Source organism: Monodelphis domestica, chromosome 2, assembly GCF_027887165.1.
Source record: "Monodelphis domestica isolate mMonDom1 chromosome 2, mMonDom1.pri, whole genome shotgun sequence".
NCBI classification, from domain to species: domain Eukaryota; kingdom Metazoa; phylum Chordata; class Mammalia; order Didelphimorphia; family Didelphidae; genus Monodelphis; species Monodelphis domestica.
In genome coordinates, this window is record NC_077228.1 from 24577124 (window position 1) to 24593186 (window position 16063).

The 16063-nt window shown below is 52.0% G+C and overlaps 1 protein-coding gene across 1 annotated transcript; it reads left to right on the forward strand.

Annotated features, from left to right (window-relative positions):
- The first annotated feature begins 4179 nt into the window (after positions 1-4179).
- LDLRAD1 (low density lipoprotein receptor class A domain containing 1) lies at positions 4180-14172 on the forward strand. Its single transcript, XM_056815097.1, has 5 exons — positions 4180-5708; positions 6256-6313; positions 7499-7630; positions 11370-12035; positions 12394-14172. The coding sequence occupies exons 1-5, from the start codon at positions 5688-5690 to the stop codon at positions 12540-12542; spliced, it is 1026 nt and encodes a 341-aa protein (XP_056671075.1). The 5' UTR covers positions 4180-5687; the 3' UTR covers positions 12543-14172.
- Positions 14173-16063: the final 1891 nt, after the last annotated feature.

Here is a 16063-nt window from a genome sequence, read left to right on the forward strand (position 1 = left end):
TAACGATCATCTTTGCCCCCTTAGATTCCCATCTCCAAGCAGTTTTCCATTTTACAGGCTTCGAAACAGGTCCAGAGATGCAAAGTAATTTCCTCATTGTCAGCACAGGTCAGATTGAACCCCCAGGCTCCCTGGTCCCCAGGCCAGCAGGTCCCACAGCCGTAGCATCTCCTGAAGCATCTTGAGGAGTTGTCCTCTGCCCGTACTCCAATGAGATGACCCCTTTCCTAATTGAATTGTGTTTAAGGATCAGTCTAAAGAGGAATCGGCATGGGAGACGGAGGACAGCCAGTGACTTCCAGTGTCCCATGGAAGAATGATTAGATTTGTCCTCCCTGGCCCCGAAGGGCAGAACCAGGAACACATCAAGGAGGACATGGAGATTTTGAAGTCTTCCAACTGCATCCTGGTCCAGAGGGGCAGGACGAGAACGATCCCCATCCCCAGAGCTGTCTGAAATGACCCTGTGAGGTGGGGGATCCGAGTACCATGCTGCCCATTTTACAGATGAGAACGCAAACAAAAAGGGGTCACAGAGCAGCAACGGAGGCAAGAGTCGACCTTGGATCTCTTCTGCCTCCGAGGTCACGGAGTACTCTACCCTCCACCGTGTTCTTCCTCCCGCTGCTCCCTGCAGGTCTACATTGGACAGAAAGGCCAGGCCCCATCCTCCCAGTTCCCTCAGAGCTCTACAGACAGGTAAGTAGCAGACATGACTGCGGGCCTCACTGCCCCGTGTTGGATGGAGGGAGGTTTTTTCGGAAGGTGGATGAACTTGAATAGTTACTGTGTATTCAAGGCTATAAATGGACTTTCCCCGTGCTCACTGCATAAAATTCAGGATGAGGTTTTCTCCTGGGTTTATTGGAGTTTCTGTGGGTGGATGTTTCCTGCCTCTGCAGGGCTTCTGCCCGCCCCAGTCCTCCAAGCCAAGACCGTAATCGGAAGCCACCTTAGAATAGAGAACATTAAATAAGAAAAAAATCAATAAATAACAATAAAAAAGAACATTAAAATAGGGCATAAAGGTTCACAAAGCACCTTTTTAAAAAACCTACCTTCTGTCTTAGAATCAGTACCGTGTGTTCCAAGGCAGAAGAGCAGTAAAAAGTTAGGCAATGAGGGTTAAGTGACTTGCCCAGGGTCACACAGCTAAGAATTATCCGAGGCCAGATTTGAATCCAGGACCTCCTGTATCCAGGCTTGACTTCTCTCCACTAAGTCTCCCCACTTCCCTCTACAAAGCACTTTGACAGGAAATACACTATTTAGTCCTCAGAACAACTCTGGGAGGTGGGTAGGACAGGTTTTATTGTCCCCATTTTACAGACAAGGCAACTGAGGCACAGAGAGGCTCACCTCCCCATGGTCACTTGAGTACAGAGTGTCTGAGGCTGAGCTCAAACCAAGATCTCTCTTAACTTCAAATCAAGGAGTCTTTTCACTGGTCCCCACAGCCATCAGGGAACATTTAACTCAAGAACACAGACTCCAGACCTCGGTGTTCCCATCTGAAAAATGAGAGATTTAAACAAGGTGAAATCTGAGGACATCTCTGGCTCCCAGGGGGTGTAGGAGCCCCACGAAGCAGAGATAATCTAAGCAGGCACCCTCATTTTATAGAGAAGAATCAAGGCCTTACTCTGAGGTCACCTTAGTTTTCTGCCTGACTTCCATTCAGCACACCCCTCCCCCAAGCCCTGGTGAAATCCTTCCCTTCCTTCCTGGAGAATGAAGCCACTTCCATGAAGCCTCCCCTGATTCCCCCAACGGTGGCCTCAAATCACAGAGCTCATAGAATTAGGGCTAGAAGGTACCCCAAAGACCATTGAGGCCAATTTCCTCATCTGACATATGGGGAACAGACACCAGGAGAGGAAGGGATTTGGCCAAGGTAACACTGTTAGCTATTGTCTGAGGCAGGATTCAAACCCAAGACCTCCTGACTTCAAGTTTAGTGCCCTATCCTATAATATTTTGCCTCCGACATTCTCTGTTCTAAGGTTCTCCCCACTCCAAATTCTGATATTTTATGTCCTAAGCTCCCCCTCTGAGTCCTTATTCTAAGGATCCTCCTCCTCTGACACTCCCTGTTCTAGGTCCCTCCCCCTCTGACATTCCCTATTCTAGGTCCCTCCCCTGACATGCCCTGTTCTAAGGCTCCTCCTCTGACACTCCCTGTTCTAGGCCCATCCCCCTGACACTCCCTGTACTCGGTCCCTCCCCCTGACACTCCCTGTTCTGAGGCTCCTCCCTGTTCTAGACTCCTCCCAGCCCTGACACTCCTTGTTCTAGGCTCCTCCCAGCCCTAACTCTCCTTTCTAAAACCCCTCCCCCAGATGCTCCCTGTTCTAGGTCCCTCCTCCTCGGATACTCCCTGTTCTAGGCTCCTCCCCTGATACTCCCTGTTCTAGGTCCCTCCCCCTCTGATGCTCCCTGTTCTAAGCCCTTCCCCCCTGACACTCCCTATTATAGGCCCCTCCTCCTGACACTCCCTGTTGCTGTCAGCCTAGCTGACTTGAGGCCAGTCCTCTACAGGAAGCCCTCCAGGATGAAAAGTGTCTTCCTCTGCCTTGGCCCTGGGCCTGGATGCTCCCTCTACTGGGCCCTCAGCCATAACTGGCAGTGGCTGGGTGTGAGAATTAATGTGAGTCCCTTTGTCTCCATCACTGAAACAGAGACACCCCAAAGGACACCCCAAAGGGTGTCTGACCACAAGAACTGCTTGGGAGGAGGCGGGGCGGGGGGGGGGGGAAATAAAGCTCCGAAGAGTTTCCTTTGGGTGGCCTGCGGCACCCTGACCTCCTAGCACCCTGTTGAGCCATAATCCTCCAGTTTTACCAGGAATCAAAGTGGAGCTCACTGGCCTGTGGCCATCCTCTCCCATTTTACAAAAAGTCGGGATGTCTGCCTGGCTCAGAGGCTGCTGTGAGGCATCTCAACCTTTTACTAGGTGGGTGACCCTGGGCAAGTCACTTACCTTCTCTCTACCTCGATTTCCTTATCTGTAAAATGGAGATAACAGCAGGTACCTCAGGATTGTGGAGGATCTAATGAGACACTTGTAAGGTGCTTAGCCCAGTACCTGGCATACAGTAGATGCTTAATAAATGCGGATTCTCTTCTTTTCCTTCTCCATGACCTTTGTGACGCATGCTCCCTCTTTTGGTGCAGGCCAACAACAGCAGGAAACTGAGGTTCATCCCAAATCCAGGAACCAGAGGAGATGGGAGAGGCCGTGCCCTCTGCCCAGGCTACAGGGATCATGAGGAAAGCTCCCATTTTGTCCTGGATTCTGGCACTCTTGCTGCAACCACAGATGGACATTGCGGGGAGGCCCAGGCTAGTCCCCTGGGGCTGGGCAGCCAGCCAGAGAGGCAGAAATGAGAAGAAAGTGGCCTCTGGGGAGGGACACCACTCTGTGAGCTGTACCCTAAGAGAGACAGATTATGGCTGAAAGAGGATCCATTTTAGCTGCCTCCCGTTACAGATGAGGAAACTGAGGCCCATCCATAGCCCCATCTCTGGGCCTGGCTCTCAATCCACTGAGCCACCCAGCCGCCCCAGTGAAGTCCCTTTCAGAGAGCTTTATAGTGAGTCAGTGTTGACCCAAGGCCGAGGCCCTCCTGACATCATCCTACGTCCTCTGTGGTTCTTCCTGAACGGTCAGGTTCCAGCCTCCTCTGGGAAGGCTTCTTTGATCATCACCCCTGTCCTGCCCCCCAGCACTGCCTCTCTTGTCCTTCCTCAGCTCTCCCATTCCTCCTTCTTTGTTGTCTCCAGCACCTATTAGGTTTCCTGTCTAATCCCCTGGCTGGATCTCCAGCCATAACTGTGGGTTCCAGCCAGCATCGGGCCCTTTTCAGCTTTGGAAGCCAGTTAGGTCCCAGAGTCATGCCATGTTGGAGGAAGAAGCAGGAGGGACCTTAGAACAGGAAATGGTAGAGCTGAGAGAGGCCTTAGAACAGATCATTAAAACCAGGAGGTATCTGAGAACAAAAAAGGTTAGATCTAGAAGGGACCTGAAAATGGGAGAATGAGGAGGGCCTCAGAACAGGGAGTGTCAAGGCTGGGAGGGGTCTAGAACAGGGAGTGTCAGGGCTGGGAGGGGCCTAGAACAGGGAGTGTCAGAGCTGGGGGGAACATTAGAACAGGGAGTGTCATGGCTGCGAGGGGCCTAGAACAGGGAGGAGTCTCAGAACAAGGAGTATCAGAAGAGGAGGGGCCTTAGAAAAGGGAGTCTTAGTGCTGGGAGGAACCTAGAGCAGGGAGTGACAGGGGGAGGGGCCTAGAACAGGGAGTGTCAGGGCTGGGAGGAGCCTAGAATAGGGAGTGACAGAGGGGAGGGAATGTCAGAGCTGGGGGGAACTTTAGAACAAGGAGTGTCAGGGCTGGGAGAAGCCTTAGAACAGGGAGTGTCAGGGCTGGGAGGGGCCTAGAACAGGGAGTGTCAGGGCTGCGAAGGGCCTAGAACAGGGAGGAGTCTCAGAACAAGGAGTATCAGAAGAGGAGGGGCCTTAGAATAGGGAGTCTCAGTGCTGGGAGGAACCTGGAACAGGGAGTGTCAGGGGGAGGGGCCTAGAACAGGGAGTGTCAGGGATGGGAGGAGCCTAGAATAGGGAGTGACAGAGGGGAGGGGCCTAGAACAGGGAGTGTCAGGGCTGGGAGGAGCCTAGAACAGGGAGTGTCAGGGCTGGAAGGAGCCTAGAACAGGGAGTGTCAGGACTGGGAGGAGCCTAGAACAGGGAGGCCCCTCAGAACAGGGAGTGTCAGGGGGAGGGGCCAAGGACAGGGAGTGTCAGGGCTGGGAGGAGCCTAGAACAGGGAGTGTCAGGGCTGGGAGGAGCCTTAGAACAGGGAGTGTCAGGGCTGGGAGGAGCCTTAGAACAGGGAGTGTCAGGGGAGGGGCTGAGGACAGGGAGTGTCAGGGCTGGGAGGAGCCTAGAATAGAAAATATCAGGGCTCCCCTGGCCCTTAGAACAGAATCTTAGTTCCTCCAGTTGTTTTGAGCAGACCTCATCCCCAAACCAGAAATGTAGGTTTCTGGGACATCTAACAAGGGGCTTAGGGATCCTAACATCTCCTCCTTTTCTATTAAAGGAGATTCAGGGGTGTTGGGAGAAGAAATGATGAATCCAAGGTCACACGGAGGCCTCCTGGCACCCTCCTCTCTCAGGGGTGGCTGAAGTTTTCACCTCATCTCCTGCTGGGGGATGGGAGGCTTTGCCCCATTAGCCAGGGAGCAGAGGAGTTCATCTGTCAGCCCAGGCTTCCCTTCCATCTGCATTTCCTGTGTGCTGTCCTCTCAGGGCTTGGGCTCCTCTCTGCCCTCTGCCCTCTGAAGGACTGAGCTCGTGTCATTCCGTGAGCGCCCAGTAGAGCTTAGGGCCCATCCTCAGCTGTCTCTTCCCTGTGACCCAGGAGATGGACCAAAGCTGATCTGGGCTAATCAGGGTTGGGAAAGGAGGCCCGGTGGAGGGAAGGGCAGGAGGGGGTGGGGTGGGAAGCAGTTACCACCTCCTTCCTTATTGTCCTCTTCCCTAGTGACCAGGTAACAGTCTGGGCTCTGGCTGCCAACACCCGCAGGACCCAAGGAGGGGACTCCGTCTGAGCAGAGCCGGACCAGGCTTAGCCTCTCTCCCATCCAAGAGCTGCTGTGCCAGGCCCCTGCGGACACTGAGGCAACCATGAACAGAATCTTTCCTCAGGTAACGGGCAGCTCTCCACCCCCTTAGTCTTAAGAGTAATTCTTGGGTGGCCCAGGGAGGCAGTTTCCCCGTGAGGAAGAGCTCAGTCGCCCTTTTGGATGGCAAGGGGAATAACAGAGCTGTGTCCCGTGCTGCCAAGGTATACCTGGGAAGCCCAAGGAGGGCACTTCAGTTTGCTCCAGAAAAAAAGAAAGATTCCCTCCACCTGAGAGAAAGCTGGGCATTGGCAAACTGGCTAGGAAACAGGGAGGGCAACAACTCAACAGTGCCAGCTGCCCTATTTAGCTCTCGATTCTCTAGTTTGTTGTAATAGTAAATAAGGAGAAATGCGAACTATGTTCACTAACCATTAGGCAGCAGGGAGGGAACTGAGAACATGGAATACCGAAACTGGGAAGAAACATGCAGAACACAGAACATGAGAAAGGAGCCTAGAACATGGGATGCCCAAGCTGGGAGCAGCCTCAGAACACAAACTGTGCAACTATAGGCTTCCGTTGTAAAAGCTTTTCTGTGCTACAAATCAGTGCTTCTTTCTTGCCACTAGCCAAGGGCCTTGGAAGAAAACACAGAGGGGGAAATCAAGACCTTTGCTGGGGAGGAAGGTAGGTGCCCCTAGGATCACTGTCTTCATACTCTGAGACTGGGGGTGGCTTTCTTCCTTGCCCAGGAGCCCGTTATCAAAGCAGCCAGCCCAAGGACTTGAGATTAATGTGGCAGAGTCAGCTGTCCCTCAGGCTTATCCTCTTGCTGACCTTCCTGGGTCTGGGCGGGGCCTTTGACCGTGTTACCCTAGGATGGCAAGCACAGGAATTGCCTGTCCATCTCAGTGGAACAATAATGGTCCCCATGTTACCCTAGGATGGCAAGTACAGGAACTGTCTGTCCATCTCAATGGAACAACAATGGTCCCCGCTGGGACCCCGCCCCTCGAAATCTACAAAACATTTCACATCTATTACATCACTGAATCCCCATACCAGTGCTCTGAAGGAGGTCATATAGGCTTACTCCTTTTCTGCAGAGAAAGAACAGTCTCAGATCAGGGAAGGGAATCACTCAGGGCCCAGTGTCAAATAGAACCCTGGTCTGAGAACTCATCCTTGCTTCCCCTCTGACTGTAAAGTTTTCAGAATGCCTTAGAAGTGTTCAGTCTCAGTCATTTCCTTAACTGTGTGACCCTGGGCAAGTCCCTTAACCCCCATTGTCTAGCCCTTACCACTCTTCTGCCTTGGAACTAATACATAGTATTGATTCTAAGGTGAACGGTAGAAAATTCTTTAAATGCCAGTCTTCCTTTTTGCTTTTATTTGTGCCCTCAGCACTTCACCCAGGGCCTGGCACCTAATGGGCACTTACTAAATATTCGTACCTTGCCTCTCCTTATAGAAGGGGCATTCGAGCTGGAAGCATCACTGTCCTTAAGGCACTTGGGGTCAGGGTCCTGGGAGTGCCAAGTGTGGAGTAGCTCATGCTGGCCACAAGGGAATGAACTGTTTTGGTACCATCAAAGGCTACAGACTCTACACTGGAGACTAGAGGGGTTGGGCCCTGGGTCAGCACAAGGGTACCCCACCAGAGGAGAGCCTCTGTATTTGGCAAGATGGAGAGTTGGAGGGGAAGCTTTTGCTCCAGGCCTGGGATTTTGACTGAAAGCTCCCAGGGGATGAAATGGACCATGCTGAGTAAATGACAGATATGATACTGGGTATGGTGCCCAGCAGTCACTGAGGGCTTCCTAGGTTCCCTTGTGCCTGTGACAGTCACACCTTTTCCATGTTCCTGGGCAGATTGCTGTGGTCCCTTCTCCTGCTGCAGCCGCCGCGGTTTCTGGCTCTCTGTCTGGGCCTTGCTCCTCCTTGTGTCTCTGACTGCCGTCCTCTGGCTGGTCAGCAGCTTCGGACTCCCACCACCGGCTCCTGGTAGGGTATATTGTTTCCAGTGAGAAATATACTCCCCAGCACCACAGCTCTTCTCATGGAGGCTAGATGACCTTATGTCCAGGGTACTCTAAAGGGAAGCCCTACCCTTGAGGGCACCTCATCATTCCAAACATGGCCTAGGAAACCTGCTAATCCTGGCTAAACTGACCACCCCTCTGTAGTTCCCTCTCTCCTGGGGAGCGTGTCCATCAAGGTTATGCGGCACTTTGGTGCCTCTAAAGAAATGATGAACCTTAGGAGGCTGAAGGAATTCCTCTTTTAGCTTTGGGTCAGAATCTTCACCCTAACATTCTACATCCTTCTACCAGACTTAAGCTCATTAATGGCAGAAACTTTTCTTTTTTAAAAAACAATATTTTCTTTCCCCCTAATTACATGTAAAAACAACATTTTAACATTCATTTTCTTAAAGTTTTTATTCTAAATTCTCTCTCCCCCCCCCCCCTTGGTAAGCAATTGCTTACTTTTTTTTTTTTACAAATTTTACAATGCGTGTAATTAGGGGAAAACATTTTTCTGTTAGTCATTTTGTGGGAGAGATCTCAAAAGAAAAAGTAAGAACGTGAGAGTGTGTTTCAGTCTGTCAGTCCTTTCTCAGAGGACAGATGGCATTTTCCCTCATGAGTCTCTGAGGTTATCTTGAATCCCTGCATTGTTGAGAATAGCTGGGTCATCCATAGTTGATCATCCCACAATAGTGCAGTTACTGCGGAGTGTTCTCTCGGTTCTGCTTATTTCATTCTGCATCAGTTCCTGTAGGTCTTCCAGCTCTTTTTTTTTTTTTAATAAGAAAGTATGGGTGATTTTATGTGAAAATTTTTATTTAATCAATTAATTTAGAATATTTTTCCATAGTTACATGAATCACCTTCTTTCCCTCCCCTCCTCCCAACCCCTCCCATAGCTGATGCACAATTCCCCTGGGTATTACATGTGTCATTGATCAATACCATTTCCATGTTGTTGATGTTTGCACTAGGGGGATCAGTTAGAGTCTACATCCCTAATCAGATCCCCTCGACCCATGTGATCAGTCTTTCTTTTTTTCAAATTAAATTATATTAAAATTTTTTCAGCCCTCACCTTCCATCTTGGAATCAATACTGTGTATTGGTTCCAAGGCAGAAGAGCAGTAAGGGCTAGGCAATGGGGATGTCAAGGGACTTGCCCAGGGTCACACAGTTGGGAAGTGTCTGAGGCCAGATTTGAACCCAGGACCTCCCATCTCTAGGCCTGGCTCTCCATTCACTGAGCCTCTCAGCTGCTCCCTTCTGTGACAAGGAAATCACTTTAAAAGACTGATATATATTAATTTAAGGTCGCCAAGGAATTCAGTTATGTAATTCCTAAATGAAAACTCAAGTCAGCCGTCAGTCTTTTATAGAGTTTAATTACAAACAGGAGGAAGAAAGGAATGAGAGAGAGAGAGAGAGAGAGAGAGAGAGAGAGAGAGAGAGAGAGAGAGAGAGAGAGAGAGAGAAAGGGGAGAGAAGGGAATAGGGCTTAAATACCCCCTCTGTTTAGGCTGGGCCAAAAGGCCCAAGCCCTTAGATAGCTGGGGCAAGGAAAGGAGATCAGTCCCTATTACTCACGTGACCAAAATGGAGAAACAGTCTCCAGGGCCTCCACCTCCAGCTTCTTTCAGAGCAAGCTTCTCAGAGCACCTCTCCAACCACTCAGAGCCAAAACTCTCCAACCCCCACCCCAGTCCTCAGACCCCTCTATCTTTAAGGAAACCATCCAAGTTCCCTCCCCTCAGTTCTCACATCTACCAATCACTGTCCATCATTTTCCCTGTGCCAATGATGGCTCTAGCTTAACCCAGGACCGCCCAAAGGTCTGTGGCTTTGCACATGTCTGTTGGAGGTCATATTCTCAAATAATTAAATCTTGATCTTTTGCTACAGCCCTTCCTAAATCCTGTTACCCTGAGTAGGGTAGAGATTGGAATAATTAAATTTTGATCTATGCTGCAGCCCTTCCTAAATCTTGTTAGGACTGAGTAGGGTGGAGATTGCAATTTCCAAGACTTGGTTCTGTCATTCCAAGTATCTCCATTGTATCAATTCTAAAATCAATCATGACTCAAAGAAATTCCTGTTCTATGCTTAAGCATAGGTCAAAGCCCTTTCCATTGTTCAGCAAAAGGTTTCTGTCCTAAAGTAATCTTAAGAAGGGAGGAGGAGGAACCTCCCATGCCAATGGGGTTCACATTCCAATAGCCAAGACCCACTATCAATAGGGAATTTTTCAAGTATGAAATTTCCCAATGGTGAAATTTCCAACATTTATAAGTCTAAGAAATTTTAAGGTTTACACTTCCCAGCACTTTCTGAAATCCTCCAGTTCATCATTCCTTACAGCATAATAGTATTCTATCACCACCATATGCCACCATTTGTTCAGCCATTCCCCAACTGATGGACAGCCCCTCAGTTTCCAATTCTTTGCCACCATAAAAAGAGCAGCTATAAATTTTTTTTTGTGTGTATTTTTGTGTAAGCACGTCCTTTGGAGGGCAGAGACTTTTCATTGGTTATTATCATTAGAAAGACTTGAGGGGGGCAGCTGGGTAGCTCAGTGGATGGAGAGCCAGGCTTAGAGACAGGAGGTCCTGGGTTCAAATCTGACCTTAGAGGCTTTCTAGCTATGTGACCTGGACAAGTCACCTGACCCCCATGGCCTAGCCCTTACCACTCTTCTGTCTTACAGCCAATACACAGTATTGATTCCAAGACGGACAGTGAGGGTTATTTAAAAAAAAAAAGAAAAGAAAAGAAAGACTTGAGTCTGGCCGAGAACATGGAAGGTTCCAGATTTCCCACCAAATCACCAAATCTCCGCATCAGAAGCCCCCGTGGAGCTTGGAGTCTGTGCAATCCCTGCACAAATGTTCCTCCCCAGCACCCCCAAGGGAGGGTCCTCCAGCCTCTGCCCGGAGATCTCCAGTGGGGGAGGGGGCAGCCCTCATTGTCAGGAGGTGCTCCCGGACCTCCGGCCTAAACTTGCCCCCTACAGAGCGGCCGATGTGCTCAGGCAGAAGGAATCCCTCCCCCGGGAATGTCCCCCCAGAGAGCAGTCGGGCCCCTGCACTCCCGGGCCTGCGTGGCCTGCAAAGGCACACAAGACGTCACGTTCCCTGTGTGGGGCGGAAAGCCGGGCCTCGGCAGCCTGGCCGCAGCGGCGCCAGCTTCGGAGCTCGGCGGCGGCTCTTGCCGTGCCCTGAGACGAGCAAGAAGCCCGAGAAGGTGCTTGAAGGGGCTTCCCAGACCCGCCGACCTCCTTTTCCTCCTTCCGCTATAAGGAAACTCCTGGCCTCCGGGCCTCTCCGCGTGCCTTGGCTCTTGTGATTGGCGCCCCCGGGGGTCCTGGCGAAGGCCATCCGCCCCCTGGGCTGCCTGTGACTCGGATCCGAGAGAGCAGTAACAGGAGGAGGCTTAGAACAGGGAAGGTTAGGCCCGGAAGGGGCCTAGAACGTGGGCTGACCTGAGAGCTCGGTGGCAGGGCTCAGAGCAGAGGCTGTGGAGGCTGGGCAGCACCTGGGGGCGAGGCATGCGGGGCAGAAAGGCCCACAAGGCAGAATTTCAGGGCTGGGAAGGCCTGAGAACGCGCCCAGGAGGTGGGGGAGTCATTGGCTGGGGGTGGCGGCCCTTCCTCCAGAGGCCACCCTGCGCTCCGCTGGGGCTCCCTGGTGTCTGCTCAGCCTTTCCTTCCTCAGTGACCAGGGCCTGTGCGACTGCCTCCAACCAGACGGGTTTCCTATGCGATGACCGCCAGACGTGTGTTCCCGCCAGCCTCGTGTGCGACGGCGTCCGCACCTGCCCACGTGGAGAGGATGAAGACTCGGCTTTATGCGGCAAGTGTGGGCTCGAGCCCTCGCTGGCCCTCAGGGAGAGGGGGAGGAGCACCGGCCCCCCGGGGAGCCAGGGCCCAGCCTCTGTGATTTCTTTGGCCAGACCTGTGACGGGGTGTAGAGGCTTCTGGGTAAGGGGAGTCCCCGTCAGCCTCTGCTCCTCTCGGGCCGAACGGGTCAGAACCTTGACCTTGGGGTCTCCGTCACCGCCCTGGGACGCTAGCCTGCCCCTTAGCCCCACGGCTCGGATTGGGACACCGAGGCCCCGAGAGAAAGGGGCCGCCCAGTCACAGACCATCGGCTGCCCTTTGCGGAAGATGCTCCTTTCCCAGAACCCTCTTCTCTCAGCCGCCCTCAGGACACAAAGCTTACCGTGGACCTCCTTTCCTGCCGGCCTCTTTCTAGGGAACGTCCCCCACAGCCTGCCCAGCTTCTTGGTGTTCCGATGCAGCCGCCCCACCGCCTGGACCTTTGAGGACAAGAGATGCGACGGGTCCAACGACTGTGGAGACTGCTCTGATGAAGGCGCCGGTGAGTGCCCCAAGGTTTGGGCTGGCGGGAGCCCGAGGGGGCCCCAGGCAAGCTCAGACGCCCTTTTTTTATTTGAACCCTGACTTCCGTCTTGGACTCGTCCGGGGTAGGGCGATCGGGGCTAGGCAAGGGGGGTCAAGTGACTTGTCCAGGGTCACCCAGCAGGGAAGTGTCAGAGCTAGGATGTGGCCAAAGGCACAGAGGCAGGAAAAGGCCTTCTCTGCGGAATGGAGAGCTGGCGGGGGACTCAGGGGGGGACAAGGGGGTGTCTGGCTGGAAAGCAGTTTGCCCTCGTCCGCCATCTGAGGCGCTGAAAGCGGGGAGCGGAGGCAGCCCTCGGGCTCTTCTGTCTCCCCAGTGGCCCGCTGCCCACCCTGCGGACCTCAGGGGTGGGGCTGCACCCCCACCTTCTTCCAGTACTGCGGCTGCGTGCCTCGGCGCCTCTGCCGGGACGGGGTGCAGCACTGCTCCGACTGGTCCGACGAGTACGCCTGTCCCGGGCGCTGAGGACGCTTCCGTGCGGCCTCCCCCCTCGGCCTCCCGGGCTGCGGCTAACAGGAGGCAGAAACCCAAGATCCTCCCTGCTGCCCGGTGCCGACAGTCTACGTGCTGGGGATTCCACGGCAGAAGCCCTGGGTTCGAATCCGCTTCTCCCACCGCCCAATCGGGCGCCTCTTCCCACCCCAAAGCCGGCTCCTCGGACTTCCCACCAACCCACCCGAGCCCGTCCCTTCCGTGACCCAAAGCCGGGCCGTGGCGGGCTTGTGGGTGGGAGGGGAAGGGCCGGCCGGCCTGGGGCCCGGCTGCAGTCCCGATGCTGGGCCAGCAGCGAAGGAGGCATCGCAGGGCCGCCCGGCGGCGTTCTGGAAAACCACGAGGACGGAGGGACCTTTTCAAAGGGCCTAAGATGGCTGCGTCCTGGGAGCCAGGCGTGCCCTCGGGGCTCCCAGGCAGAAGGGCAGAGAGCCGGCCCTGGCGACACCCAGCCGGGCGTCTGAGGCCTCATTGGAACTCCCGAAGGGTCCCAGCTGTGGCTCTCCCCGGACCCGGCCCTTCCCAACTTCCCAGGCTGGGGGCGAGCCAAGATGGCGGCCCAGGAGCGCCTAAAGCGCCGGCGTCTCCGACGATCCCCCCAAAGCTTCCCAGAAAAACCAATCCAAGGCCAACAAGACGCTGTGAGACTCCTACGGAAAACCCCGGATGGGCCGGCCAATGCTCGCACCGCCAGGGCCTCCCCTCGCCTCGCCTCGGCTCAGGAGCTCAGCATCGTCCTGGCCCCGCCCCCCTCCCCTCTGCACCCCCCCTTCCAGGCCACCCTCCACTCGGCGTCAAAGTGATCCTCTGAAAGGGTCGCTCTCAGCGTGGCACCTCCCTGCGTTCCCTCCGCTCCAGGGGCTCCCCGGCACCTCCAGGGCCCGCCTCTGACCCTCCTCACACTGACGTCTTCCACACGCTGTGCTCTGGAATCTACCTCCATAGCCCGATCCCCGGATCTCCCATCTCCGTGCCTTTGTCCTGGCTGTCCCCATGCCTGGGATGCCCCTTCGGCTCCCTTCAAGCCTCCGAAGCCTCCGCTCAAATCCTGTCTTCTCTGTAGAAGGCCTGCTTGGCCCCTCGGCTACGGGCCTTCCCTGAGATTACCTTGTGTACCCTTTGCACCACAGAGATGCACTTATAGGCCCATAACCTACATGTGAAAGGACATGTAAAAACTCACGTGTGCTTCTACAACTGGGTACACACGTATTCACACATGTAAATGCACATGACATGCAATTTGTAGAAACATGTATATTATATGTGCTCGTAGTTGTGGGCATAGAAACACACGCCGTATCACATATGTGTATATATACATAGAATGCATTCTATATATAACCTGTGTGTTTACATACTTAAGTGTGTGTGTAGACATGTAGAGCTCTCTTCCACACAATACTAATATGGAAAAATGTTTTCCAGGATTACGCGTGTAAAATCTCTGTCCGATTGCTCACCGTGTCAGGAAGAGTGGAGGGAGGGGGGAGGATCAGGAAAAGGGAGGCGATTTGGAACTCAGAACTTTTAAACAAGCAAATATTTTTTTTAATTGTTTTTACATGTAACGGGAAAATAAAATATTATTTCAAGAAAGAAATATATGTACGGATTTCCATGTGCATGCACATTGATATGACTAAATACACAGGCATATAGTTGACATGTGTGTACATCTAGGTGTCTTTAGGAGTCCGCCCACCTCCCTGGCACACACTTTGCTTGGATGTTTTCACCCCCAGGAGAATGTAAGCTCCTCAAGGGCAGGGACCATCCACACTCTGCCTTGGCATCCCTCTCTGCTAAGTACTACACCGGAAGTGGCTCATCATTTATTGACTGACTACACAGGCACCATGGAAGGATTTCTTATTGCCAAAACTGAAAAGTTCAGAGAACCAAGGAAGGTGGGCCTGAGGGAATGCTGGGAAATAATTAAACGCAGGAAATTCACGCCCACGACATGATGATAGCATGGAAAGAACTAACATGAAGAAGAAGAGTCCAGGAAATGTACCTTTCTCCCTTCACGGCAGACATGAGGGACTCTGGTTGTGCAATGCTGGACACACTCTCAGGTAGTTGGTGTTTTGGTCAGTTTTATTCATTGTTGAGTCCCCAAGAGTTGGTGGATGCCCAGAAATGAAAATGCTGTTAAAAAAAAAGGCACAAACTTCAAAGGTTCTAAATAATACATTAGTTAGAAATCAAAATCAAAACGAAAAGAGCTGTGATGAATTCAAGGTCTGCCGGTCACAGAACTTGGGAGCTGGCAGGAGCTTTCAAGATCATCAATTGGGGGGGGGGGGGAGGAAGATAAGTGGCTCAGTGGATTGAGAGCCAGGCCTGGAATCATCAAATCTGGCCTCATATACTTTCTAGCTGTGTGACCCTGGGCAAGTCACCTCCAGTTGTCCAACTTCTGCCTTAGAACTGTTAACATTTAAATTGTGGTTGGACTTTGAACATATTATTTCTAAATCCCAAAACGAATTACTAAAGTAAATAGAATTTATGGTAGTTTATTTACAATATTTACAATAGAAGGAAGATATTAATGAATGAGAGAGAGAGAGAGAGAGAGTTCTGGTTTCCTCAGATACCAGTTAGAAATTCTAAGCCCCAGCCAGGGGAAGAGAATCTCCAGATGATGGGCCTTTCCTGGAGGCTTCATGCCTCCAGAAAGGTGAGGTCACTAAGCCAGCTTTTCACTCACCAACGATAACAGTCTAAAAGAAGTCTGGGTGTTGGTCTTCCAGTCACTCCTCCGTCCTTCACTCCAAGCTCAGGGTGACTGACTGTCACTGAACTCATAGGAATGTCTGAATCCTAATCCCTCTTCAGTCTTTTTTCCCTCTATTTAAAGACCTTTTTCTCTCGTGTCACCTCCTCTAAATTTTCACGTCTATCAATCACAGCAGATGCTTTTCTCCAGGACTGCCCATTCTTAGTTCTCATCTTCTTTGGTTAGATTATATCTTTTTGGGTTACTTAACACCTTTTTTGGTAAATTCACCTTTTGTAGTTACTTAATACCTTTTGTGGTTAAGATCTAAAAATAGATTGTAGTTTACAATTCTAGCTTCACTATAAAGGAAGAGCTAAGCTCCATTGTTACAACCAGGAGAGAGCTAAATCCAATCTTCACAGAACCAATATGCTTCTTAAAAAACAAAACAAACAAAAAAACCTCTTTCCTTCCTTTTTATTTATTTTAAACCCTCACCTTCCATCTTGGAATCAATATGGTGTATTAGTTCCAAGGTAGAAGAGTGGTCAGGGCTAGGCAATGGGGGTCAAGTGACTTGCCCAGGGGTCGCACAGCTGGGAAGTGTCTGAGTTTAGATTTGAACCCAGGACCTCCCATCTCTAGGCCTGGCTCTCCATCCACTGAGCTACCCAGCTGCTCCCTTCCTTCCTTTTTAGAATCAATACTGTGTTTTGGTTCCAGGGCAGAAGAGAGGTAAGATCAGGGCAACTGGAGTTCTGTG